Source organism: Dermacentor albipictus, chromosome 1 (genome assembly GCF_038994185.2).
Source record: "Dermacentor albipictus isolate Rhodes 1998 colony chromosome 1, USDA_Dalb.pri_finalv2, whole genome shotgun sequence".
Taxonomy (NCBI): Eukaryota; Metazoa; Arthropoda; class Arachnida; order Ixodida; family Ixodidae; genus Dermacentor; species Dermacentor albipictus.
The window spans coordinates 428,619,003-428,646,637 of NC_091821.1; the positions used below are offsets into that span (position 1 = coordinate 428,619,003).

The 27,635-nt window shown below is 50.2% G+C and overlaps 1 protein-coding gene across 1 annotated transcript in view; it reads right to left on the reverse strand.

Moving 5' to 3' along the window:
• The window catches only part of LOC135897508 (acetylcholinesterase-like), a 121,373-nt gene extending 103,504 nt beyond the window's left edge, over positions 1-17,869 (reverse strand). Inside the window, exon 1 of the mRNA XM_065426158.1 lies at positions 17,425-17,869. Within this exon, the coding sequence (XP_065282230.1) occupies positions 17,425-17,429 (5 nt within the window). The 5' untranslated portion in view covers positions 17,430-17,869. The remainder of the gene's footprint in view (positions 1-17,424) is intronic.
• Positions 17,870-27,635: the final 9,766 nt, after the last annotated feature.

Consider the following 27,635-nt stretch of genomic DNA (forward strand, 5'->3'; position numbering starts at 1 on the left):
GCTTGGTACAAAAAATCGAAACTGATCATGTCTCACGGGCCTGATGCAGATAGACTGGAACAGAGCGTACACATTCATAGTAAGGTTCGTTACAGCACTTAAGATCACAGTGCTGTAACGCTGTGTCATCGTTTGGTACCTTCTTTTGCCCTTGTTTTGTGTTGCGCTGTAACGAACCTTACTATGAATCCCAACCAACTGGCCCAATTTGCCATCTTGATGCAGAGCGTACAGATAATGAGGAGATCATGTGAAGCTCTCAGTGAATAAACATGTTCTTAGGAGAATGTGGAGCAAGCATATAATTCGTTAATTGCTAAATTATTCACAGTCTGTCCGAATATTCGCCGTTTCGACCATTATTCGGCCGTCCTCGAATATTCGGGAATTTACGAATATGCGTTTCTCGAATCGAATACGCTTCGAATAAGGAAAATATTCGATTCGTATTCGAAATTTCGAATATTCGCACATCCCTAGTTTCAAGTTAAGACGCATTTCTGAATATATACGGGAGTAAGAGTACAAATGCATTCTCACCAGCACGCCAACAGCGTGGCCGACAACAAATAGATTTCCAACTGCACCAGCGTTAAACGTTGAGCGCGAATCTTTAGCTAGAACAGCGTCAAGTAACCGTTTCTTTTTCACATTATAATTAAAAAATGGCTGTGGCTTAGCTAAGGTTAAGCCCAGGATGCGAAGCATACTAGCCTTTATTTTAACGCGACAGCGTTAAGGAGCTCGTGTCGCAGAAAAGCCGGTGTCGTCGGCGTCGGCTCAGGCGTGCGGCGCTTGCTCAGGCGCACATTTCGTTGTCGCGCCGAACGCTGCGTTGCTCGACGCGCACCGCGTCCGATGCGGGGCGCGACGCCGCGAGCGACGGCGGGAGTTGGAGCGCCGGTTCTCCTCTGTCGTGACGTCACGGTGTCACGTGATTTCATGGTCACCGCCGCGCCTGAGGAGCTGGGTTGAGCCCTCGTAATATGCTTCGCATAAAAATGGCTGTGGCTTAGCTAAGGTTAAGCCCAGGATGCGAAGCATACTAGCCTTTATTTTAAAGCGACAGCGTTAAGGAGCTCGTGCCGCAGAAAAGCCGGTGTCGTCGGCGTCGGCTCCGGCGTGCGGCGCTTGCTCAGGCGCACGTTTCGTTGTCGCGCCGAACGCTGCGTTGCTGGACGCTCACCGCGTCCGACGCGGGGGGCGACGCCGGGAGCGACGGCGCGAGTTGGAGCCCCGTTTCTCCTCTGTCGTGACGTCACGGTGTCACGTGGTATTGAAGGCGACACCGCCGCGCCTGAGGAGCTGGGTTGAGCTCTCGAGCGATGGCGCGAGTTGGAGCCCCGTTTCTCCTCTGTCGTGACGTCACGGTGTCACGTGGTATTGAAGGCGACACCGCCGCGCCTGAGGAGCTGGGTTGAGCTCTAGTAATATGCTTCGCATAAAAACCTAAGGCGGCGTGGCAGTGGTTCAAATCAGCCTTTCATCTTCGCGTGTATATACGTTATGTAGGAAGAAAGTTTTGCCAAACGTGACGCAAGTGACCAGAGAAGCAACCGGGGTTGCGCTAGACCGCATGTCGGTGCTTTGGAAAGAGGCATTGTCGTTGAGAACTATCTTAGCTGGAGGTTCGCCAGGGGGCGCTGAGGAGTGCGGACGCGCAAACGTCGGCTCCTGTTTCCTCAAATGTTTTCGGTGGTAGAGTCCGCGAAAACCCTTGAACATTGTGCATCATTCGACTCGGTGGATTTATAACGGTAGGTGCTTTTCTGGAACTTTTGTACGACCTTGAACTTTGCGCCACGCCGGGCGGAGCTAACCCTAACGGGTTAACGCCAGTGAGGCGTACGGGCCTAACTCCTGGGCCTAATTCCGGGTTGGCGGGGCATCATGCCCGAAGTCGAGATGGTGGAGAGGGTACAAATCACCCCCGAAGAAGCAAGGTGCCCCGGCTGGACCAAGGCAACTGGCAAGACTAAGAGGGAAAGAAACTTCCAACTCGACGACGAGCCCGGTAAAGCAGGGAGGCGGTAGGGGCGACCGCCGAACGGCAGCCCCGCGGAACACGCTCTGCCTGCAGGGGCATTGCTCTGTAAAACTATCTCAGCCCGCTGCAGGTGCTTCGATCGATCCGCGGTGGTGGCGCCCTTCAGAGAACCAGCGAGGACGACAGCGCTAACCGACCATAAACTTCCTTCAGAGGACTGCGGACTACGGCAGCGTTAATCCACCATGCGCCTCGTTAGGAGAATCGGTGACGGCAGCAGGGCGGGCCACGTTTGGCGCCCAACGTATTGTTGGTTGATTTGCCGAGTCATCATGGTTTCTCTCGGCAGCAAGAAGAGCTTCCCTAACAAAAGGGTGCTTTGCGGTACGTGGGCCCCAGGATTCGTCACAGTCTGCTGACACTCGTGGCGACTACAGGAGAAAGGCAGCTCTGGAATTTAGAGGCGCAAGACAATGGGCAACCGGCGGCCGCGCTGCGGGGGTCAGCTCGGGGAACCGACGCGCCTTTCAAGACTCAAGATAATGGACAACCGGCGGGTCGTCGGCGTTGACGTTTGACGCTGCGAATCGGCGGTGAACTGCCGTTTTTCTCTCACCTATACGGATCTAGGTAGCACGGAGTGTTTATAAGCGGCTGTTTGTCGCTGCTAGTGTGTGCTCGTCGTCGTGCTCTGTGCTCGTGAGCTGTGTGCTCGTTTGCTGAATGCTTCGTCTTGCGTGCTCTATTTGGGAGCTACGCTAGACTGTTGATGTATCTCTTGTTTAAAACGTAAATACTGTAAATAAACCCTGTGCGCCTAGTTCCTCCCAAGTTTCTCGCTATAACACCGCACGCTGTAGGGTGCGGTGTTATCCCCACTGCTCTTCAACATCGCCATGAGAGACCTATCAGTCCGACTCGACCGAACCGGGGGCGTCAATCTCAATCACGCTCTCTACGCGGACGACATCACCGTCTGGTGCGGCGGTGGGTCGGACGCAGCGGTGGAACGGGCCTTGCAAGAGGCCTTGCACGTCAGGGAAGAGTTCCTCGAGGGCACGGGACTGGTCCTCTCGCCGACCAAGTCGGAACTCTCGCTGTATCGGCCCGACCGAAAGAGCTGCAAGTTCGACACGACGCTGGACCAAGTACCGATCGAACTCAGAAAGAAGACGGGCCAGCGCATCCAGGGGGTGGATTCTCCCAGGGTGCTCGGACTGGTCCTCAATGCAAAGGGCAGCAACGCGCAAACGATCGCGCGCCTGAGCGCGAAGACTGAGAACATGCTCAAACTCGTTTCGCGAGTGACGGGCAGGAGGGGGGGGGGGGCATCGGCGAAGCCAACCTCCTAAAGATCTACCACGCCTTCCTCATGAACCACATCAACTACGTGGCTTCCGCGCTGAACTGGCCGCGGTCGGAGGAGAACAAGATCGACGCACTCATCAGGAAGAGCATTAAACGAGTACTCGGCATCATCGTGACGACAAGCACGGAGAAGCTGATGCAACTCGGGGTCCACAACACCCTGAGCGAAGTCGTCGAAGCACAGAAAACGGCACAGATCGTTCGCCTCTCTACCACCAAGGCCGGCCGCCGAATACTCGAGATGGCGGGTCTGGCAGCCATGGCCGAGGAGTCGTGCGTCTTCCCGCTCTGCCAAGGTGAAAGGGACGCCTTTCGAGTCTCCCCCTTCCCTAGGAACGTTTACCCACAACACAACGAGGCCCGGCGCGCAGCCTGAGCCCGAGCACTCATCAAGACTGTCCTGCAGAACCCAGAGCTCGCGTCCTTTGTCGACGCGGCGCAGTATCCCGGAACAAACTCGTAGGCGGGCACGGTGGTTGACCCGCAGGGCAAGATCCTAAATGCAGCGTCTATCCAACACTCGACGGCGCCCGTCGCACAGCAAGTCGCAGTGGCGCATCATGATGATGATGATGATGACTCCAGGTCGGCGGCGATGGCCTTTCTCGCCGGCTCGTCTCGGTCGAGGCTGCGGCGGTGCTGAGGACCCGCAAGCCAGGCACGGCCCGTCACGTCATTACTTGGTTCCCGGCTCACACGGGCCGGAACGTCTCCCCCGGCTCGATCGCGCCTGGCCCATGATCAGGCGCGAGGTCTCGTCAACCACGCCGGTCCGAGGGGCCCACGGCTTCGCAGGGGATCGACCGAACCACGGACCCACTGGATACTTTCCACGGGATCACTGCACACTACCAGCCGGGACGCAGGCAGTTTCCGGCTCCTCACCCGAAGCTAGGCCGACCCCTCGGTGCTGAGAATGCTGCAGACGGGCTCCTTTCCGTCACGATCCAGGCTGAGCCACTACACTCTGGGTGCGGATCCCCGCTGCGCCGACTGCGGCGAGGAACGGTCTACCTTGAACCACATGCTGTGGCAATGTTCTGCGTTGCATCACTCGCCTTTCAACAGGCAAGAAGACTGGGAGAAGAAGCTGTCAAGAGTGACGACCTTCAAGTCCAGCTTCGGGCTGTCCATAGGGCCTGCGACAGGGCTGAAGATCACTGTCTTCCGCCCCCGGCGCGGTTGCGGCCCGCGACTACGACAACGTAGTCCCTTAGGACTAAACAAAGTTTCTTGTCTATCTGTCTGTGTGTCTCAGTAGTTTTCTGAGGTTGTTCGTTTGTCAGTTTTTAATCCTAAGGTGCAGTTATCATTCGGTCATATTAGTCCTGACACACAACCGCCACTGGCGTCTGTCAGGATTGATGGGGCTCGAGAAAAAGGGTCCGAGAAGAGCCCGGTCCGAGAAAGGACACTACGCTCACTTGGCGGGAACCGACCTGGCACCCTGCAGGAGTGGCTCGACCCGCCACAGCACATCGGGCTCAAGGACTCAGTCCAGCTTTGGAGTGTTTTTTTGGACTTTTTCAGGGACAAGGAAGGGCCTGGCCGCCTCTTTGCAGAGCCGACCTCGGGACCACTCCACCTCGAGGAAGAAGAGAGCACCGGTCCCCTACCCCCTCTCGCATAGAGCACCCCTTTTCTGCCGCAAGGCATGACGTATTAAACGCAGAAATAAAGACGTATTAAAAAACAAGACAATTTTATTACGGTGAGCGGAAAAATTTACGGTATAGATACGTGTAAATTTACCAAAAAACTGAGCTGCACACGAGAAGGTCGCGATAACGGCGCGCCGACAGCGCCACGAAAGAAGCGAAAAAAGAAGCGGTACGTGATGTAATTCAGGAACGAACGAACTTAGGTCTTTTCACCAAAATAATAAAAAAAAGAACAGGAAACTCTCGCTTTGGCGCACTTGCAACTACATGCGGTATCAGTATCTGAGCGGTCGAGCCATGTTGAATGGCACGGTTCAGTCGCCGACACATCACCCTAAGTAAGCCCCGACTGATTAAACGGGGCGAAGCTGTACGTAAGCAAGAAACAAACAAGGCCGGCCAAGCCCAACGCTTATGGAAGTCCCAGAAACAAACCCTTCTTATGTCGCTGTATGTTATATCCGTAGCACCTGGCTTGGAAATCGAAAAAGAAACATGTGTGCGCGCACACACACAGGGAAAGAAAGAGAGAATGTTGACATTAGCGTGGATTCGATAGGTTTCGAAAAAACGAAACACCCGGTATCATACACTGATGGAAAAGGCAAAAAAAGAATGCCTCAAGACCGCAATTAGTATGTGGCGCCCGAGGGCACCTCTTCTAATTAGTGCGGCGGACTGAGAGGAGAGAGGGACACAAGGCTGGGAAACTTGAAGAACGCCGATGCTTTGTGTACAGTTCACGCGCAGCTGAACGCATGTTGAAAGCAAAAAGAAGAAAGAAAGAAAGAAAGAAAGAAAGAAAGAAAGAAGGAAAGAAAGAAAGAAAGAAAGAAAGAAAGAAAGAAAGAAAGAAAGAAAGAAAGAAAGAAAGAAAGGAAAGAAAGTAATAGTGAAAAAAGAACAGGAACACGATCGGTGGTGGGAGTTGACCCAATGTCGATGGAACGTACGAATTAAAAAAAAAATTAAATAAAAATGAAGACATATAAAACGAAATAAAGGCGTCACGACACCCGACAGCAGCAGCAGCAGCAGCAGCGCTCAACGACGTCCTCCGAAGGGAGAGCTCCATGCGCAGGCACGTCATCCGAGCGCAATTAGTAGGCGCCTTTGAACTTTCCACTCGAGCGCGCGCGTCCGGTGTCCCTACGACGGCTCGCTGGCTGTGAGGTGGGGAGGGGGGGGACATGGAAGGGGAGGGGGAGAGAAACGGCATCACAGACGCCACACGGATCGAGAAGCCACGGCTCCGCCTCTCTGGCCACTCGTCCATTTCGGGTTCGATACGGCGCCTCTATATTTGGAATTCGCGTCTGCTCTAGCTGTCCCCCCCCCCCCCCCACACACACACACAAACGTGTGTGTACGCTTGCGTTACGGAGAAAAAGTGAAAAAAAAATCAGCTCTTACCGCAGTCTGCGAGTAAGCAGGCAGCCGTTCAAAAGTTTAGTTATATGCAGTTTATAGAACGGATAGAGTGACGAAACACAGAAGACGGGGACGGTAGCCAGTGTATAGACGTGTTGACCACTCTGTGCTGGAACAAGGGCGCAATGCTATTTACAAGTGACGAGAGGTGAGACGCGTAAAAATAAAACAACAGAGAAAGAAAACACATGCAGCTCCAACTCACGTGCTGGAATCGTTGTGACGTGAAACTTAAGTGAAGCAGCCAATTAAATGCGATGCAAGTAACAAATATGCTTTGCTACTAGGGAACGGCTACTAACACCTATAGGCAAAGAAATATTTCCTTAAATATATATTACAAATATAAGATATGAAAGGCGGAGGTGGCGGAGGAGGCCGCTTTAGCACTGGAAATAGCCTCCACGGAGGCTAACATCATAGTCAGCGACTCAAAGATAGCCGTCAAGAATTACGCCATAGGAAGAACCTCGTCGGAAGAGCTGATAATTTTAACCAACTTTCGTGAAAATCGTGACGTTCACATTATATGGGCACCCGCACACTCCTCCCTTCCCGGGAACGAAATAGCGCACAACCTGGCTCGAGAACAACTGACGGGCCGAGCAGGTGACACGCAACAAATACTGGGAACGGAGAGAGACCGAATGACCAGCTTTAACGAGCTCACCAAACACAATAAACTGGGAAGGGCCCACTTGCCCCCGGCACACTCCTCGCTGAGTAGACGGCAAGCGACGGCATGGCGCCTCTTACAAACAGATGCATATACGAAACCGGTGGCCTACCACCGCTACTACTCGGACCTTTGCACGGATAGATCTACATTCTGTCAAGAAAAAGCGGACCTACAACATAAAGCTTGGCCTTGTCCTCGCACACCTACACAGAATAAAATACGCAAGACCAGAGAGTACTGGGAGACCACGTTGCTCAGCTGTGCACCGGAAGACTAACTTAAGGCAATGCAGCAGGCCGAAGATGCCGCCAGGGCCCAAGGGCTCGAGGCCGTCATCTAGGTAGAGGAGGGGCCTAGGTCTGTCCTAAAATAAAGTTTATTCATCCTTCCGACAATTCTCATTGTGTCGCCCAGTCTCCATGTCTTCGAGAAGACGCTTCAACGCGGTCGACGCCTTCTGTGCTGAGGACGGTACTGGGACAGTGTTCGAGTCTTTTTGCCTACTGTGTGACGTAGGACTGTACGGTGACACTGCGTAAGACTAAAAACGCCTTTGCGGGCTGCGTGACAGTGCCCACAGAGATAGTTCGTGTGTACGTGCGTAGTGTGCTTAGGTTTTGTTTTCCCTTTTTTTATCTTTCTTTCTTCCTCACCTATTGCATCCCCTTGCCCCTCCCCCAGTACAGGGTAGCCAACCGGAGATCATCTCTGGTTAACCTCCCTGTCTTTCCTTTGCCTTTCTCTTTCTCTCTCTCTTGCCTACAAGGAGGTCGAGCGTCCAGTCTCGTATTGAGTCGAGGGCGACACAGGCATGAGGTGCGCAATCGCCTCTTCAACAGCCACTGTTATCGTATATGTAGGGCTGTCGGTCGTTCCGATGCGGAGGGAATACAGGCGTTTGTGAAGGCCACGCCAAGCCGCAGGCACTACATTTGCGGCGAGCTGAAGTAGGTGATCTTGGCCGCGCGACATGGCGATGACGAAGCCCGCTGGCACGACACGCGCTGATTCGGTTCTAGCAAAGCTTGATGCGTTAGAAGAAAAACAAAATGGCTGGGGGTCGGGGGTGGGGGAGGGACGATATTCAGAGGCCGAAGTCACATTGCTATTCGCTTATGAGAGCTGTTTCTCGTCACCCGCACTCCTTTGTTAACATATCTGCGGATTTTTTTTCCCCTTTTGGTCCTCTGATGGCATCTACAAGAACGCCATATCCATCGCAAAAGTTTAATATCTCAATACGGCAACTATGCAACTCCTTAAAGTCTCAGCAAGCATATAGGCGTTACAAATATAAATTGTACCTGGGCGATTGCATAGTTGATAAAGAGTGATTCATCGTGCCGGCGGGCCGGTGCAACCCACGTGCGCGTTTTATGCGCGGCGTATCCCCGAGAAACTGATGAAGGCAATTATCGGATATTACGTCAAGCCCGCCACACGCCGGCTTTCTTTCCGCCGGGACCACTCCGGAGAGCGAAGCTATGGGTGGTTCAGCCACATCGGCCCCGAAAGGGAGATTTATGGCGCCATCTCAGCAGAGAATGAGGTGAACCGATGCCGCGAACGCGGGTCGTGCCTTGACCTACTATCCCTACCGAGATTGGACTTACTTTCGTCTTCTTTTTCGTTCCCTTCCAATAATCGATGACCCGTAATGAGCAATCACAGCCACCAGAATGAGTCAGCGGAATGTGCTAATGCCCTGTAGTTGCTGATGGTGTTGCTCACTGAGCGGAAATTAGGTGGCTAAACATCCCACAGTCCCGAAATCGGGACTAAGTATAAACCAGTAAACAAGTGAAAAATATGAGAAAAAGAAACCAGATAATAAAGACCGTTGTTGTTTTCGTTTCTCTCGAATTTTTTCCGTTTGTCTTGTTCGTGCTAGTAACTATGTCATAGGACCTTAGCTCGTTGTATTCTCTTTCTCTTTCAGCCTTCCCGCCTCCCCTTTAGTTCTCACGTGGCTGCTAGCAAACCGGACAAAATGTACTTGACCTCCTTGCATTTGTTCATCGTTCCATCTCTCTTAATGACAATGCTTTCGTATTATTCACCGGTGAAACAAGTTAGCAGCCAACACAGTAGGAAATGCGGCTGGTCAAAAGCGGAACCTTCTTGCGAAACGAGAACTTTATGAACTTGGCACTGGCGACCATGTAAACGAATGTGTTCAGGCCGTAGGGGATGATAATTCCGGGGTCGCATTCTCCAATGTTATACGATTGGGCATAGCTAGCTCCTGGCGTACGTACTCTACTCAAACCACGTGGTGCTGTGCGCCACAACGACAAGCAACCGGACTAACCGCGAGAAGGAGACACTGCGCAACGGAATTTGCATAATAGCTCCGTGAACTTCAGGTATCGTTCTCCAGAAAACGGCCTCTAACAATTCGCATCGCAGAGCGAAGCATGTATAGCACAGCAAGGGCCTCGGTAGTCTATAGCGCAGAGCCATTCACTTTCGCAAACTTTCGCAAAAGTAAACTGCGGGGTGTTTTGGTTTTCCTGTTTGCTTTTGCTTTTGTTCTCAGAGACTATCACTCAGCTGCAGCTCGACGCTCAAGCTGGTCGCCCGCCAAAGCGGTCCCGGCGCCAAGTTTTCTCAAAGGAACCGAAAACAACGGCGTCGTGACAATCCTCTCAACAGCCGACAGAAACGCAAAAACAAAGTAATAAAGCTTGCGAGCACGTAGAGCTCTGCTTTCGTTTTTTTTTCCCCAGCGACCTTGATCTTCACGGCCGGGTGGACCTGTGTGCGGCAATCGCTTGACAGACGCAGCGGGTCGTGTCTAACTAAATAGCGTTCGATCACGTGTCCCGCTTTATTTTTCCGCCTGCTGAACACGCGAGCTCAATTTTTGTTCGCTCTTCCGTTTTGCTTACGCCTGTCAGCGCCCAACGCAGGCGAACCTGTACGCCTCTCGTAAACCTCTCCCATTCATGAGAACCTACACGGTATACCGCCAAACGCATACGTTCGCGTCATTGAGACGTTGCCAGCCCAGTCGGAAAGCACATCTGACGCCAAAAAAGTCGTGCTGTGAGTCTTAGAAGGCTCCGAAAACACCACTGGCATTTTGAACGCACCTTAATATAGACGAGCGCATTGGGTACGAATCATGACGAATCATATTTTGCTAATGTGGCAGCGCCACAAATTACACAAAAACAAGAAAAAAAGAACGAGAAAAAGAAAACGCGTGTGCCTTACTGTGCGTTTTCAGAACCTTCTTCACGCGTCGTGACGACAACAGGGTCGTGCACCTGACGTAAATAGCGTAAAAGCTGTCAATTGATATAGCTACGAGAAACGTCACTTCCGGTTCGTCGGTAAAAATTCGTCTGCTATGGAGCGCATTTGCCGTGGGGTGGCACGCCCGTTCTTCGTCGCAGTCGCGCTTTCCCGTCGTGCGCAACCAACTGCCTCCACTTCGCCTAGCGCGTTTCGGACTGCGTGTGTGGCGGGAACGGCTTGTAGCCGAAAAGAACGGAGTCGTGGCAAGGGAAAAGTGGATCGTGTTTTCGAAGGAAGAAAAGAGTGCCATCGTGACGTCGGGTGCGTGCGTGACTGATTAATTTCGTTGAAATGGGAAATGTTGGTCACAATTCCGTCGCCGGCTTCACTGTCAACAATAAATTGTCCAATGATCAAAGGACAATAACATTAGGTGATACGAAAAAAAAAAAGAAATGAAAGGACGTCCAGGCAAAAAGGCACATATATTCAATGTATTCAAAGGCGAGGGGAGGGTGGAAGGACACAAAGTTAAATGTTATGGCGATGTAACATGTGTATTCATGGTTTGCTGGCTTTTTGAAAATTCCCGATAAGAAGTGCTCAAAAGCATTACATTCGGGTTAGGTTTTAAACGGAACAGTGAAACACGGGAAATTTTATACGGTATGCGGTATAACTGCAGGAAACTGAGACATTTATTCCAACTGTTTGCAAAGAACAAACTTCTCTGGAAATCGGGTCGCCATTCTCCAAGGTCACGCACATCTGCTGCCTTTTTTATTATGAATATGGCAAGCCACTTATGTTGATTGTACTTCGTTGTATATTACCTAGACAACACCATTACTTAAACTAGCGACAAGCTTATGCTGCAGATTTAAACAACAATTACAATTTATTGTTTCATTACGAAATTCGTTTGTAGCAAATTGCATTCTTTATGTGCGTTGTACTGCTTGCTACTTGGCGGGATCAGAGACCTCTGTGAGGCACTAAATCTCTTTCGACCCTGCATCACCTCGAGAACACATATAGTCGCAAGAAAGAAATGCAAATTCAAAGAAGTTTTGGGTCTCCCACGGCTGACCGTGTCTCATTATATATATAAATGTATATATATATATATATATATATATATATATATATATATATATATATATATATATATATATATATATATATATATATATATATATATGTGAAGAGAGAGAGAGAGAGCGAGATGGAGAAAGAGAGAGGGGAGAGGGGCAAATCGTTCGCGATTTGCCCCCCTCGAGTAATTGTTGGTACGCCCCTGAGACACTTTAATCACACACTTTACACTGTAATCAGCTTTCAATGTTGTGCACTGTAAAGCGCCCTATTAATAGACCACAACAGCGCTCTTCAACATGCGAACAAAGGACGCTCACAAAAAGTTGACCTCTTTTTCGAACAAATCCAACACGACTTCGAAGAAATCGATTCAGTGCCGACTACTATATTATCTTTCGCTCCGAATGCCCGCAGTTATTTTTCGTATCGTTGCACAACAGGAATTCCCCAGCAGAAATTTCACAGTAGGAAAGGTTGTGGAATTTCTCGACCGATTATTTCGTAAAAGAGAATGCGAAAATGGATCAAGAAGCGACGATCGCGCACTCTTTTTAGCAGCAAGAAATATAGCTGCGCCCTATATACATTGCGGTTCTCGAAGTAACTCTTGCTCATTTCTTAGAGCTTAAAATTTGTAGTCTGAAATTCGAAGGCATCTATTCCGCACAATGTCATAGAGAAAAAAAGAAAGTCAGTGTTCCGACAGATATTACATACGCGTTCGAAATATTCGACCATGCTCTAAAGTAACATTTCTAAACAAAAATAAAATAAAAAAGGATAAGCGAGATACCAACGCACTGGTGCTGTCCAGAAATAGCTCTTCGATCGTGTTTCAAATCCGTTTTTGAACACAGCCTGGCGTGGTCTCAAAAACCGAGGGCTTCGCAGTCGACGCGACCGCGTGTTTGGAGACCCGCTTGTTTTTGTGCCAGCGTTGCCTGGAGCCCATGCACCTGCGTGACACGGCATTGCGAGTTGCTTACGTTCCATATTTTTTTCGCTTTCGGTACAAACGTCGCCGCGCTTTCTTTCTTTGCATTTTTCTTTCTGTTTCGCTGGGAAATGCAGGTGCTAGATGCTCAAGCTATGCGCATTTCCTTCACAAACACATTCGTCATGCTCTGACTGTCGTTGTGCGTCTCTTTCTTTTATTTTTTCGTATAGTGGCGTGAAGCGTATTTTTTTTTCTTTCTAGTCATTGCACCTGTATCTGAACATTTCGTTCGCATGCACAGTTTTCTGTGAAAAGTTCTGAACCCAGGCGCACGAAGCCGAACCAACCCTTGGCTAACATGGTGCTACCCCAATGGATGCATGTCCTTTTTTTCCTGTTATGCACGAGTTGCTGTGCAGAGACTTAAGTAGAAAATACTTACTCCATTTCTTCGTGCTATTGAGTAAAATCTAGTAAATGAAAATAAGAATGTGATAATAAAGCTAACGACAATAGAGTTGCCGCGACGGGGCATTCAATCAACATCTAACTGTTGTTTGCACCTCTACACCCCACGCGGCACACACTTCGCGTTTTTTAATCTGCGGCGAGGGGTCCTCCATGCACTAATAGGGTGGATGAAATTTCTAAACACACACGTCACATCGAACTGCCAGTCCACAGTGCAGGCCACATCATTACGCAAATCACTACAGAGTCCTACTTATCGCAAGCGCTGATCTACCTCGGCGTCCACTAAAAGAGAAGTTAGTTAATATGTTCGCATTTTACTGCAGAGACTCATCGACTACAGTTCCAGCATTGCGCACATGAAAGGGGGCGCTGGTTCCAGCCTTTCGATAGTTTATTCGCCAATGTCCTGCTTTCCGCAGAGTATTCAGGGCACTCAAGAACCACACGCTGCAAGAATTCTGTCCTCCGGGGTCACAGCAGCAGGTGGGAGAAGTGGGACGTCGCATTGTACAATATGTTCGTTTTCTAAGGCCCCCCGCAACCTTCCGAAGTTTTACTGAAACAATGCTCCTCGCTTGCTTTAGCTGCAGAGCTCTAAATCAAAATTGCGACCCAGTTGACTGGCACAAACATATGGTTCGAATGGGCCAGATGTAAGCACTCGTGTCGCTTTTTTTCCCTCCGCTGCATTGTCCAATATTGCGCTGTCTGTAACCACAGGTATATAGGTCAAGCGTCCATCAAAAGCCCTGCTATTGGGGCTGGCTATAGTTTTTTTTGTTTTTTTCGGGGTGCGGCCTCATAACATTTAATAAAGGCTGTACCTGTGGCGTTCCATAAGTATATAGCAAAATTTATGATTTTTTTGATAGCAGAACGTCCGTGATTTGACACAGTCTACGGGAAGAGCGGAGAAGCGTCTGTCTAACAAATGTACAGGCTCGTTACCGTCTATGCTATAATGCCTGTTATGCGTGTATGTTCAGCGCGTGCGTGCGTACGTGCTGTATCAGGAGTATAGCATTCTAGGCGTGCGGCCAGGAAAACATCATCAGCACCCACGAGAGAATGTCCCTCTCTATCCCGATCAGTGGTTCGAGCGCAATCTTCGGCCGGCGTCAGAAGACGTGCGTGCGATCGCTTACTTAATGGGAAAACACGGGCATTATATATCGTCGCTTTATCTCGCATCAAGCGGAATCGTGCATACATCCTGGTAGTAACAGTCTCGTCTTCTTGGTGCGCTTCTTTCCTCTTGGCTTTGATTCAGCGGACCTCTCAGCCTTCCGGGGGAAAAAAGAAAGCGTACCTGAGGAGCGTGCACTCGAAGTGGGACAATTAGTCGCCTCCAATGCCCTTCCTGCTGGCGAGAAGCCGCATCACGAGATGAGATCACATGTAGCGCGGACTACAGAGTTACTCGACGGAAAACTTTAGCGTCTGCTATATCGCTTCCCGCTTGCAGTTAAGAAAACTATATGGGGGCGACCTTGAGTGCGCGAATATCACTTAAACTCCGGTTTTCTGGCTTTTAAGGTTGTCGCTGTTTCTTAAGATTGTCTTAATGAAGCTAACGCTTCATAACAAGTTCGTGATGCGGCAACTTCTTGTCCTATTCGGTCTCTAATTGCTGCATTCGACTGTTTGTAGAACATTGCCTGAAAAAAAGTAATAATAAACGCGCATGTATGATCAACATGCAGGGGCCGCTTTAACTATGCATTTTATATTTTGCAGAAAGATTCGTGATAAATTCAAAGGCCAGGGCCCTACAGTTCGAAGCGAGGTCCGTAGTCACATGATAACGCGTAGCTGTAGCAGAAAATTGACCGATGAAGACGACTCGTACAGAGCGTGTCGAAATGGCGCTGAAACCACTGAGCACAATCCGTTAGAATGTCAATGTCCATGCAGCGACGAGTATGAAAGCAGTAGGCTTGACAGAGGCGTTTGGTTTTAAGGACGGTAGGGGAAAAAAACGTAAATGAAATTGCCTGTGGAGATTATTAAAAAAAAAACGGCTCGAGACTGGTGGCGGAAATAAAACGATAACGTGCAATGAAGCGAACTTTCTATAGTAAGCATTTTAGATTACAGTAAAAGATACTTGAAGATTTATATGAATCACAAAGTCGTAGAACGGAGAGCTCGGTGGCTTGTGTTTCTTCCCCATTTCTAAGGGGACGTTCATATTATCATCATCATCACCACCACCACTACCAGCTGCAGGATTTAGGCGCTGATATAAACTATGCGACAACGGGAAGAAAGTTGTCGCGTGGAATATGTTTGTGTGCAAAACAAATAATAATAATAACGACAAGTGCAAAAAAATGATATAAACTATGCGACAACGGGAAGAAAGTTGTCGCGTGGAATATGTTTGTTGCCCAACGACAAGTGCAAAAAAAATGATATAAACTATGCGACAACGGGAAGAAAGTTGTCGCGTGGAATATGTTTGTTGCCCAACGACAAGTGCAAAAAGCGTATCTCCGAACGTTTCTAGTTTGTCACTCGGCTAAGTAAATATAGATACTGTGCGGGAAATAACTATTCCTCGCACGAAGCTGTTAACTTCTGGGCCAATTTAGGCGCTTGTAAACTGCTCCGAGCAAGCACATACAGCACTGTCACTATGGCGAGTGTCACTGTCTGAGCACCTCCTAGACGTCGCGGAACACATCTGCTGAAGTTGCGCGATTCGCTTACCCGTTTCATCACGCGTTGAAACGAATAACGCTCCCAGCCCTCCTCCCTTATGCCGTCCCCCGAGGGACGGCATAGGGGAGTAGGGCTGGGCAGGTTGAATACAATTCCTCCCTCTTTTCTGTACCTTTATCGTGGACTGATGCAGCCCAACACTAAAGCAAGCTCGCGCACCGTATGACATTGGAGAAGTGGCACAGACCTGAATTAACCCAACATTGATTGAATGCCCTCGGCCCATCTATGCAACTGCGGCTGTTACCTGGGCTTCCGCGAAAATGAGGAAACAATGCTGTGCCACTTACGCTTGGGCGTCGCCTTCACCAATGCATATACGCGTTTGATTGGAATGGCTGATAGCGCCAAGTGTAACACCTGCGGTGTCGATGAGACTGTGAAACATGTACTGTGCAACCGCCCATCTCCGGAAAATGAAATACGTGACCTCTGCACAGCTCTAAATCAGTTAGATAGAAAACCGTTCACGTTGAACAAGATCTTGCGACCATAGGCTGGCATATCGCAGCTACAAAAGGCCACAAAAGCGCTGCTGCGATATTTGAAAGCTACCGCATTGAGTCACCGTCAGTGATCCGGACTGGGTGACAGTTCAACATCCCCCATGGACTTTCTCTTATTCCTTTAATCTTTCCCTCCCCTTTCCCTTTCCCCATTGTAGGGTAGCCAACCTGGCTCAGTCCTGGTTAACCTCCCTGCCTCTCATTTATCATTTGCTCTCTCTCCCCCTTTCTCTTTTTGTTCCCCTACTCCTTCCCCCTTGCAGGGTAGCCAGCCGGAACTGCCTCTGGTTAACCTCCCTGCCTTTCTACACAACCTTTGGTACTGCAGTCGTACGGTTTCTTCAAGTGATAACGTGAACTTGGCATGGGATATCTTTCTATTGCTACTCTTACGATATAGAATGGACAGTGCAAACTGATGTTAAACACAATGAAATCGTTGTCTACTAGACCGCCTGCATTATGGCGCGTGTCTCTGCATGAGGAATTAAAGTCGGGTCAAGTAACGGTAAGAGAGGGGTAGATGGAGATCGCTGGGAGGGGCCTTCGTCCTCCAGTGGACATGAAAATAGGCTGACGATGGTGATGATGATGTAATGGTTGTTGTCCGCAAAAAAAAAGAAAGAAAAGAGGAAAAAAGAAAAGAAAATGGTACTTTAGGATTTTGTTAAGTTGAATCTGGAATTGAGCTTCATCTATAAAAGTCAGTCCGTGGCACATGCGAAAACAGCGCCTAACTTCAGGCTGTGAAGGCTCAGATTGAGAGTCTGCTGTTGGTGCTGAGGATTCTTGAGTGTCAGCTCCTTCATCCATATTTATCGCAATATAATAGCCCGATTTTACTGCAGATATTCTGCTGCTCTGAGTGAGCAAAGATCGAGCGACATTAACGGAACAAAGCGAAGCCACCAGAATACGACGTAGCAGCTCACAGCGCCAATAACCATAGTTGCGAACGCACTGCTCACAAATGCGGCGCTGCACAACAGCCGGCGACATTTAATCAGACAGCGGGACCGCTCTCCACACATCCCGCTCGCACATATATCCCAAACCGACGTGTCGCACGCTTCCAGCCGCGGCAAGATTTGTGTACGCACAAAGGGTGCGGGGCTCCCCTGAGCGAATCTCGCCGCATCACGCTGAGCGGCGAGATTCCTGGGACTCTATCCTGGGACTCGCTTCTCGGGCGTCGGCAAGAGAGCGAGCGAGGGAACGGACGAGTAAGTTGAGCGGGGGAGCGTGTTTCTGCAACGGACCGGTCAGGGACGGCTCCGAGCATTACCGAGAAAGTGAAATTTGACGAAGTCGCTTACTGCATATATCAGCCGAGCCGACGAGGAGGAGAAGGAGGAACGGGTGGCGCCGGAACACCCGAGGTCATCGCGGCGTCTTCTTCCTCCCCGACAGGAGGCAGCCCCGTGATGCAACCCGGCTCTCTCTCTCTCGAGGAGCACTCGCTCACAAGCACGCACCGTTGCACGGCCACGCCGGGCCGATGTCAGTCGCTAGAAGGTCCCGACTCAAGCGAAAACAACAACAAAGAAAGACTCGCCGACAGCTCCGCGCATCCGAGCGTGCACTGACTCTTGCCGCCACACTTCGGTGATCACCGTCGCTTCTGCGTGGGCGATGTAGCACGCACACAAACCCAAGCAAACACGTGGTTGTTCCCCGCACACCCGCCGCTTGGCTCTCCGACACACGGGTAAAATTGGCGCCGGAACCCCCGCGAGGTTGGCGAACTACAGCGGCGAGTGTTTTCGGCGCACAGGATGCGGCTGGCTTCGAGCCGCGGAGCGGTTTGCGGCCGACTCGCGAAGTTGCGGCGCTGTGGGCGCGCACGCCTTAGCACGCCTCCTTGCGATGTTACGCCTCGGAGGGAGGGGGGGAGGGGGGTGAGGTGCTGTACGCATAATAGCAGGCCGACGGCAAATGGACACGTCATACCGGGACAAGGCCGAAACGAGCCCGACTCGGGAAACTAATTGATTGTTCGCGCGTACGCTAGACATTGTTTCGTCGTGAATAAGGCGCGTGAAGGACGACGTGCCGTAGTGTTGGTGTACCTCCCCCATCGCTTTCACTAGCCGCGGAGTGCCCTCGAGCGGAGGACGACGACTCGCACGGTGCCCTCGGAGCACGCTGCATGCGTGGCTGTTGAACGGGAACACTGAACCAGCTGCGCGAGTGTCGGCCAGTGTCGTAACGACGTGTTTACAACGTAAACTTTATGAGCGTAAAATGCCCTCGTTGCGCAACGAGCGCTAGACAGAAATGGGCCCCAGAGAGAGAGAGAGAGAGAGAGCGGTGGCGTAGGTACATATGACGAAAATGGGAATGCGAGCAACGGTTGTGGCCCATATTGTGTTGCGCAGCTAAGCGGTTCCCGCGGTACCGCGACGGCGGCGTTCCAAGAGCAGAAGGGAATGAAAAACAAATAAATAAAAGAACACCTTGTAATGCGCCTTAGTTGCACGGTAAAGACGTTAACCCGGCACCCTCCACTGCAGTGACATTCATGTAAACCTATACTTTGCAGTTTCGGGACTTAGCACTATGTTAGAAAAAGCAGTCACGGAAACGACTAGCATACACGAGAAGGTACAGTGTAATTGTCGAGCGAAAACAAAAAAAAATGCAGTATGAACAAAAGAGACATTTCCGACGTGACTGAAGTCATCACATGGCCGTAGCATAATTACGCAGCTGTGGTAACGTCCGCGTTCGAACAGGTGTTACGAATGTCGAGATCCGAATCCAGTTCACAAAAGTAAAAGCTTGCTGCATTTAGCGCCGCTTCGAAGCACCTACCATAACTCTCCTTTCTTGTTCTTTTTTTTTTTCACGTTTTATCGCTGCCACATTGCAGTCAATCGCGGGAAAGCCGTTCCGGGAGACAAGGCACACGGTGCGAAATTTGCAAATATTGCTCGCTGTAATACAACGGCTCAGCGATGAAGCGAACAAATGCACCAGCAACGCTGTTAATGGTAGTCAAGAGTTCGACGGAATACCGTCTGCATGGTCAGGTGAAGGCATTGTTAGAAAATGAAGCTGGCTGAACTTGCCGTCGAAACATCGAGACGCTTGCTTCCCAGCGACCCAACACTGCATGCAGTATCGCACGCGGCTGGACGTCACTGAGCTGTGCGCCTTATTACGGCTTTGCTTGTCCAACACGTACTTCTCGTATAGAATGGCGCATTCTACAGGCAAGTTATCGGTACCGCAGTGAGAGCATCTATTTCAGTCACGACTGCAAACCCGACGATGGAAGCACTTGAAGCCAAAGCCTTTGAGTCATTTCAGCCTAGACGCAAGGTATTCCTGAGGTACGTGGGCGATTGCTTCTGTGTCATAGACAAGTAGAAGGTGCAACGTTTCCTCGACTGCCTAAATGGCGTCGAGCCTTCCCTCAAGTCTTCTGCGGAAGAACAAAAACACGGTTGCCTCCCCTTCTTGGACGCATGGGTCAAGCATGCTCTCAACGGCCTCACGTTCAGCGCGTACCGGAAGCCAACACACTCGGGTAGACTCCTCGGTTTCGACTCTCTTCATGCGGCAGTCCACAAACGCTCAGTGGTTCGTTCGTTAGTTGAACGGGCCATCCGCACCTGTTCTGACTCAAGTAGCCTGCAAGAGGAGTTTCGGATCATTAAAGAGGACCTAACGAGGAACGGGTATCCCAAGCGTTTTATTCGGAGGACAACGAAATTCCTGATGAGTAATCAGCAGACTGAGAGACAAGCCGTGGACGCTTCAGCCTCGAGACAGAAGTGAGCTGCTGTCTTGTATATTCGAGGCGTTAGCGAAGCCCCAGCTCGTGTTTTTAAGAAACGCGGTGTACAAATCACACATGTGCCAGCAAGCAAGCTTAAATGTGACTTGGTGAACGTGAAGCCGATTGTGAATCTGTGTATATTGGCGAAAGCGGAAATTTCCGCAGGCGTCTCAAAATGCACAAGAATGATGTCGCCAAAAGTCACACAGTGACAAATGCCCTCGCAGAGCACGCCGAGAAGACGGGTCACGATATAAACCGGGATAAGGAGCGTATCGTGGCCACAGAGAAAAAATGGCTGTGGCTTAGCTAAGGTTAAGCCCAGGATGCGAAGCATACTAGCCTTTATTTTAGTTGTTGAACCACTGTTTAGCCTGGTGAACTGCTGTTGCTTGGCTATATTTGGTTCGGCTAGACAAAGAAACAACTCATGCAGGCGAGCGCACGAGCTGAGACACGCCCCTATGAAAATGGTCATTGCCTTTATGTTTCCTTTATGTTTCCTTCTTGTGCCCTATGTGACCTTTATGATTCCTTGTCCTTTGTGTGACCTCCGGGACGCCAACTTTGTGTGTACCACATGTTTACTCATCCTAACGTATACCTCGAGGAAGTGACCTTTATTATGCCTCTAGGATGTGTCCTTTATGTTTACGGCAGGATGTTAACTGGGTGTGTACTATGTGTTACCTGAGTGTACACTTGAGTGCACATGTAGGTGACATAGAGTGCACATAACAACTGTCTGTACATATAATAGAGGCAGATACATCTGTACTTTGTGACAGCCGTTGATACACTCTGCAGAGTCATTGTAAGTACTAAATCTTGACGTGCCCTTTCCTTTGCCCCAAGAAACCAACCCTTATTATAATTATTGTAGTATGTGCCCTTTGTGTTTACGGCGGGATGTTACCTAGGTGTGCACTTCAGTGCACACGTAGGTAACATAGAGCATTAATCTATATATGGTGCATGCACTCTTTATATGTTACCTACATGTGCACTTGAGTGCACATGTAGGTAACAGAATGTGCGCAGTAAGCATCTTTTGCGAATAGTACAGTTAGAGCTATCTATACTGTATGTTAGTCACTGGCAGATTCAAGGAAAAGGCACTGCTTGCACCCCTCGCACTAGACATGCCGACCGGCACTAATTGTGGCTATATTGTGCGGAAAATCGAGCATGCCATGAAATAGCATGGTGTATATAATGATTTATGCCATGCATTCTCTTAATATATAAAGTATTTCTTACTTTTTCAACCTGCTATTCTCCAGTAGCAAGCCATATGTAGAAATCTGCAGTATTTAACCTAATATGCAAGAATTTCATGAAAGTTGTGCGCCAGGTAGGCTATCAAATAGATTGAGTGTTTAAGACGGTTCTCATTGCAGGCGTCGTTCAGATGCTCCGCTTCGCCTCCAGTTTGGGAAATAATCTACGTAATTTATATATATATATATATATATATATATATATATATATATATATATATATATATATATATATATATATATATATAAACGAGAAGAAAGGGTTTAACCGAGGGACCCGATAATTATTAGTCATATAATGAGAAACCAACAAACACTGACACCAAGTACAACATAGGGAAAATTGCATGTGCTTAATAAATGAAATAAAGTAATGATAAATTAATGGAAATTAAAGTGGATGAAAAAACAACTTGCCGCAGGTGGGAACCGAACCCACAACCTTCGCATGTCGCGTGCGATGCTCTACCAATTGAGCTACCGCGGCGGCGTTTCCCCATCCACTTTCTTGGGTATTTATGTGTACTAGTAAAACCCTGGGAGTGTTAGCCAGCGCCCCCACGCCCCCTCAAGTGGGCACTCTATGTTACCTGGCTGTGTACTCCCTCGAGTGCACATCCAGGTAAGGTAGAGTGCGCTTATATATAGTGATTATCTTTTTACACATGCAATTTTCCCTATGTTGTACTTGGTGTCAGTGTTTGTTGGTTTCTCATTATATGACTATATATATATATATATATATATATATATATATATATATATATATATATATATATATATATATATATATATGAGCATTATGTTACCTGTGTGGGCACTCTATGTTACCTGGCTGTGTACTCCCTCGAGTGCACATCCAGGTAAGGTAGAGTGCGCTTATATATAGTGATTATCTTTTTACACATGCTACAGATTGATCGTCTACCTGAACGATGTATTAACTTTAACTACTGGCGTATCAAAGTAAAAAAAAAATGGGGGGAGGTGCACCTGCCTCCCCCTCCCTATCTATCTTGGCCGTATTGATCACCACGCGCCATCAACACTACATACGTACATCAAAGCCTCATGCAGCGAATAATCCCTCACGACAAATAACAATTGCGCGGCGGCTGGAGACGCGGTGGCACGACGGGCAGTGTTCGATGGCTTGCGCTACATGAACCGCAAGAGAGGCGGACGCCTCCGCGGCCAATCTGCCGCTTTGCTAGTGAGCGTATATGATTATACAACCATTTAAGTAGCTGTTCTCGTCGCTTTCGCGCTGACCACAAGTACGAGTAACTGCTGTGTCGATATTAGCACGCGTAGAAGAAGGGCAGCGCGGATCCCGTAAATGCTTGCTTGGGCGTACAACTGAATAATTTATAATTGTGAGTTGGCTGAGTATGAAAGTTGTGTGCGGGGTATGGCCGTATTTGATTACGCGAGCATGCAAGCAGTACGCCTGCTTCACTTTGGCCGAAGTTCCGCTGCCGCTGCAAGCCAGCCATCGCTACATTTTGTTGCCCTTATTCCTTACGCTACGGGAAATATGGTGCCACCTATTCAAGATAAGTCCTTACATTCTCAAAAACACGCCACTGGGCGCCATAAGAAGCGTGTATAAGAAGCGCCATAAGAAGCGTGTATGTGGCGATTCTGAATTTCTGATCGGTGGGTGTCACAGCTATCGCGGCTGCCCGCACACCGTGCTATGGTGGCTAACCGTGCGCCATGGGCACGTTGCAAGTGCTAGGCGGCGCCCTCTATTTCCGACCCCTTGCGCCATCTGACGAATAGTTGCGCGAAAGCGGTAGGATTACTCATGGCGTCAGCAGCTCGCGCTGCGTGTTTGGCGCCCTGTCAAACGGTAGCGACGGCGCGAAACAGCGTGCCGATATTAATTTTAACCGGGTTTCGGGAATTACAACATCTTCATAGCTTTTTTCGTGAAAAGAATTTAGGGAAAGGAAGTCGTCTATTTGAAGTGGGGCAGTTCTACCACGGGAGGGAAGTGTTGAACTCGCACTGATCGTAAGTGCACTGCTAGGTTTATTCCGCAAACCAAAAATAATGCAGGAGCGAGATGCGTGAAGCTCAGCGTAAGTTACTTCGTTATCTACGGTGTGGACGCATGAAATCAGAGGCGACATTGATTCTTGAAGATCGGCGACAGCAGACAACTCCTAGCGGGGAGCTGCGATTGCCGTTGTTACGAACTTCCCAACCGGTGCCACCAGTGTTACGACATCCAACCGGTGCACCACGATAACGGCTTTGTGGTCCCGTAGCGCTCGTCACCCGTTTCGTGACAGAGCGTTGGTAGCGAAGACTCCGAGCCTGGCGTCGATGAGAAATACAAAAGGGACTTTATACATTATATACAGGTTATCATACAGGACATGAACGGGTCGGCACTGGGGCCGAGTGCTCACAACAAACGCGACCGTTCTCGCACGACGACGTCCGGCGAAAACGCGTTTCACATCTCACCCCAGTCGGGAGCGATACTCTCTCCCGGTGGGGTCGGCAGATCCTGTTTTCGAGCGGCGTGTCGCTGCTTTTATAATCCCCGAGGCCCATTGTCACTCAAACGGCCCAATACAAAGTCAGCACACGACGGTCGTCCGAGGGGTCCAACCAGCGACCGCGCTGGCCACCCGGTTCAAAGTTCGCGCGCGCGGTGACCTCCAGGCAAGGGAGGTGCGGCGCCGGGCTGTCGGGCACACGCGGACACGTTTAAACACGCTGCTTCGCCGAGGCTTCTCCCGCACGAAGGCGCAGCATCTTGACTTGTGAAGGGAGAATTATGGCGCTCGCAGGATAGATTCTGCATCTTGCAGATTCGGAATCCGGGCTTGTGGTAATGGCACAACAGCATCCCCGCCCTCAGATAAGGCGCCGGGAAGACGAGCTGCCTCCACGTGGCTCGGATGCCAGGCGCGCACGTTCGTCAGGCTCGTCCAAGTTCACGTCCAGTGTCGGGACGCCAGTTAACCTCACGTGCCCAGGTCCGACTCGCCAGGACAGGAGCTCTGCTCACCACGTCGTCGCCAAGGCACCTTGACCAGCTCCGCTCGGGTCGTTCCTAAGACCTTGCTTCTCGCCACTGGTCCCGCTTGGTCGTTCTGCAGCTTGCAAAATCGACCGGCAAAAGGCAACACCCAACACGAACAAGTGCCCTCTGTCTCCCGTCAAACACCAGACAAAGCCATAATTCAAATCAACCTAATTAATCGCTATCCCCTTTTGCTCCCGCTGCAACAAGAGGCAGGTGTACGATCTAGCACACAAGGCTCAAACAATCAGTTTTCAAATCAACAACACACCAAAATAGAAACAATTATTAATCATCACTAATAATGACAACTAGAATGGTCCCCTTGAAATCGCTTGGACCGAAAACATACTTCTGAGGAAGCAAATGAGGTCATTCATTTTTCCCGGCGATATTTTCGCGGAATCCGAAGCTGCTTATATTTGCGACCCTGCTTATCCGTGTAGCGGCGGTACAATAAGCCAGGTTCCTTGCCAAATGAAACCCCCCTTTTTTCCACTCCCCGTTTGACGCTCTTCCTCAGATCGGCTAATGAACAATCTTCCTGTTGCTCGCGAATCAGACTTTTTCTTTCAACTGCAGCCTGCTCCTGCCGGCTGGCGGAAACCGGAGCGAGTGCGGAGCCCGCGTCGCCTAATTGCGGCGTCGAGTCTATATCGCGGCTAGCACTGCACGCGTCACTCCCACTCACTTCCAGGACCCGCTCGTCTAGGCCAGCCTCCGAGCTCTGCCTCTCCCGTGACTGCTCGCCACTCAAGTTACCGTGATCGGTCCGTGTGCCGCACCGCTGTTCGCTCACCGACGCTAAGTCAAGTTCCCTCGACAGCGGGCGCGCTTTGGATCGCGTGGGGGCCATGTACGCCACGTCGGCAAAGAATGATTTGCCGTGATCCCTCAGCAACTGCTCCGAGCTATTTGAGAAGAGGTAGGAAAATTGCTCCGGGAGGGCGGCTGACACAGCGGCTTCGGTGTTAAGTTTCCCAAATTCTCCTTCAATGCTAACCGTTGCGATCGGTAAACAGACACTCTCCTTCTCGGCCACTTGCCGTATCCTAACGCACTCTCCCGTAAAATCACTCGAGGAGACGAAAGACGGGTGAACAACGTCCATAGTTGCTGCAGAGTCCCGCAGTGCTCGGCACTTCTTGCCGTTTACCTTAATTTCCTGCACATAGGGCTCCAATAGACGTATGTTTTTGTGAGTTTCCTGTATCGTTGCAAAAGCAATTCTCTCTGGGCAGCTTGCAGCGATGTGCCCTTGCTTTTTGCAATTGTAGCAGGTTAACGGTCTCCGTTTTTCAAAAGAACGCGTCATTTCGTTTCGCTGTTTCGGACCATCGTCATCATTCTGAGATGCATTCTGTCCATCCCTTACAGTTTCTTTGGGAAGGGACTCGTCGTCCCGAAACTCGCGACGCGTGATTTCCTTCCGTTCGTCGGGCTTCCCGTAAAACACATCTCTTCTATCTGCTTTTTCTACACGCACTGCCTTGCTGTGCAAGCTGCGGCGGGTGTAATACTCTTCCGCTAACTCTGCTGCCTTGTTTAGCTTAACCTCCTTTAGCCTATCTTGCAGCCAGAGCCGGACATCCTCATCAATGCAACGGTAGAACTGCTCCAACGCGATGCATTCGACAATTTTGTCGCGGTCGTCGTAAACCTCTTCGCCCTTCAGCCATTCCACCAGGTCGGCTTTTAGACGAAACGCGAAGTCAACATTCGACTCCTTACCCTTTTTTGCATACCGGAACCTCTGCCGGAAAGCTTCGGGCGACAATTTGTACTTCCGCAGTAGCGCTTCCTTCACATCACTGTAGCTCTCAAACGCCTCTTTCGATAAGCAAGTTATTACGTCTGATGCCTCCCCAGGAAGCAACGCTAACAGATTCTGTGCCCAGAGGGATCGCTCAATGCTATTCCGTTCGCACACGTGCTCAAATTTCACGAGGTATTTGGCCATATCCTCTCCGACGACAAAGGGTGGAAGTTGATCGCGTATTCTTGGAACATTAGAAGTGAGACTAGGCGCTGGCGAGCTATTTCGGGTCTCCAACTCTTTCATTTTAAGCTCGTGCTCACGAATCTCTCTCCTTTCCTCCGCGCAACGTTCCTTCTCCCTCTTTTCCTCCTCGCGACGTTGCTGTTCTCTCCTTTCCTGCTCGCAACGTTCCTTCTCCCTTTCCTCCCTTTCCCGACGTTCCTTGATATCCGCCCAGGCCTCAGCGGCTTCCTCAGCCGTTACGTCCCCAGTCCTCATGACCTCAAGGATCGCATTCTTTCTTTTGGTTGAGCCCAACTCAATGCCCAACTCCTCACAAATTTCGAGAAGTTCCTTCACCTTGTACTTCTCCATCGTTCACACTGTCCTCCTGCTGTTTACCCTTTTTGAATATACCTGCCGTACGCTACTATAACACTACTAGTAAGACATATGCAAGTATTTCACACACTGCCCTGTTTACCCCCTCAGCATCCCCTGGTTTTCAAAACACTCTTACTAGGCTTGAAACACACAAGGTTATCACAATGCAACACCAAATCCTTCCCTAAGCTACTATAACCTGTGTCAGAGAAAGTCTGGTGTTCGAGGTAAACTTCAGGCACTCACCGCGCCGAGGTAGCTGATGCCGGTCAATCCCGTAGCTGCCATCCAGTGTTACGAACTTCCCAACCGGTGCCACCAGTGTTACGACATCCAACCGGTGCACCACGATAACGGCTTTGTGGTCCCGTAGCGCTCGTCACCCGTTTCGTGACAGAGCGTTGGTAGCGAAGACTCCGAGCCTGGCGTCGATGAGAAATACAAAAGGGACTTTATACATTATATACAGGTTATCATACAGGACATGAACGGGTCGGCACTGGGGCCGAGTGCTCACAACAAACGCGACCGTTCTCGCACGACGACGTCCGGCGAAAACGCGTTTCACATCTCACCCCAGTCGGGAGCGATACTCTCTCCCGGTGGGGTCGGCAGATCCTGTTTTCGAGCGGCGTGTCGCTGCTTTTATAATCCCCGAGGCCCATTGTCACTCAAACGGCCCAATACAAAGTCAGCACACGACGGTCGTCCGAGGGGTCCAACCAGCGACCGCGCTGGCCACCCGGTTCAAAGTTCGCGCGCGCGGTGACCTCCAGGCAAGGGAGGTGCGGCGCCGGGCTGTCGGGCACACGCGGACACGTTTAAACACGCTGCTTCGCCGAGGCTTCTCCCGCACGAAGGCGCAGCATCTTGACTTGTGAAGGGCGCTCGCAGGATAGATTCTGCATCTTGCAGATTCGGAATCCGGGCTTGTGGTAATGGCACAACACCGTGCTGGCATCGCAGGGAAGTGCAAGGACGCCGCGGTGGTTTCCCTGTACATACAGGGCGGCAAATAGGAATCTAAAACATCTCATCCAAGAACGTGGGGCGTACGA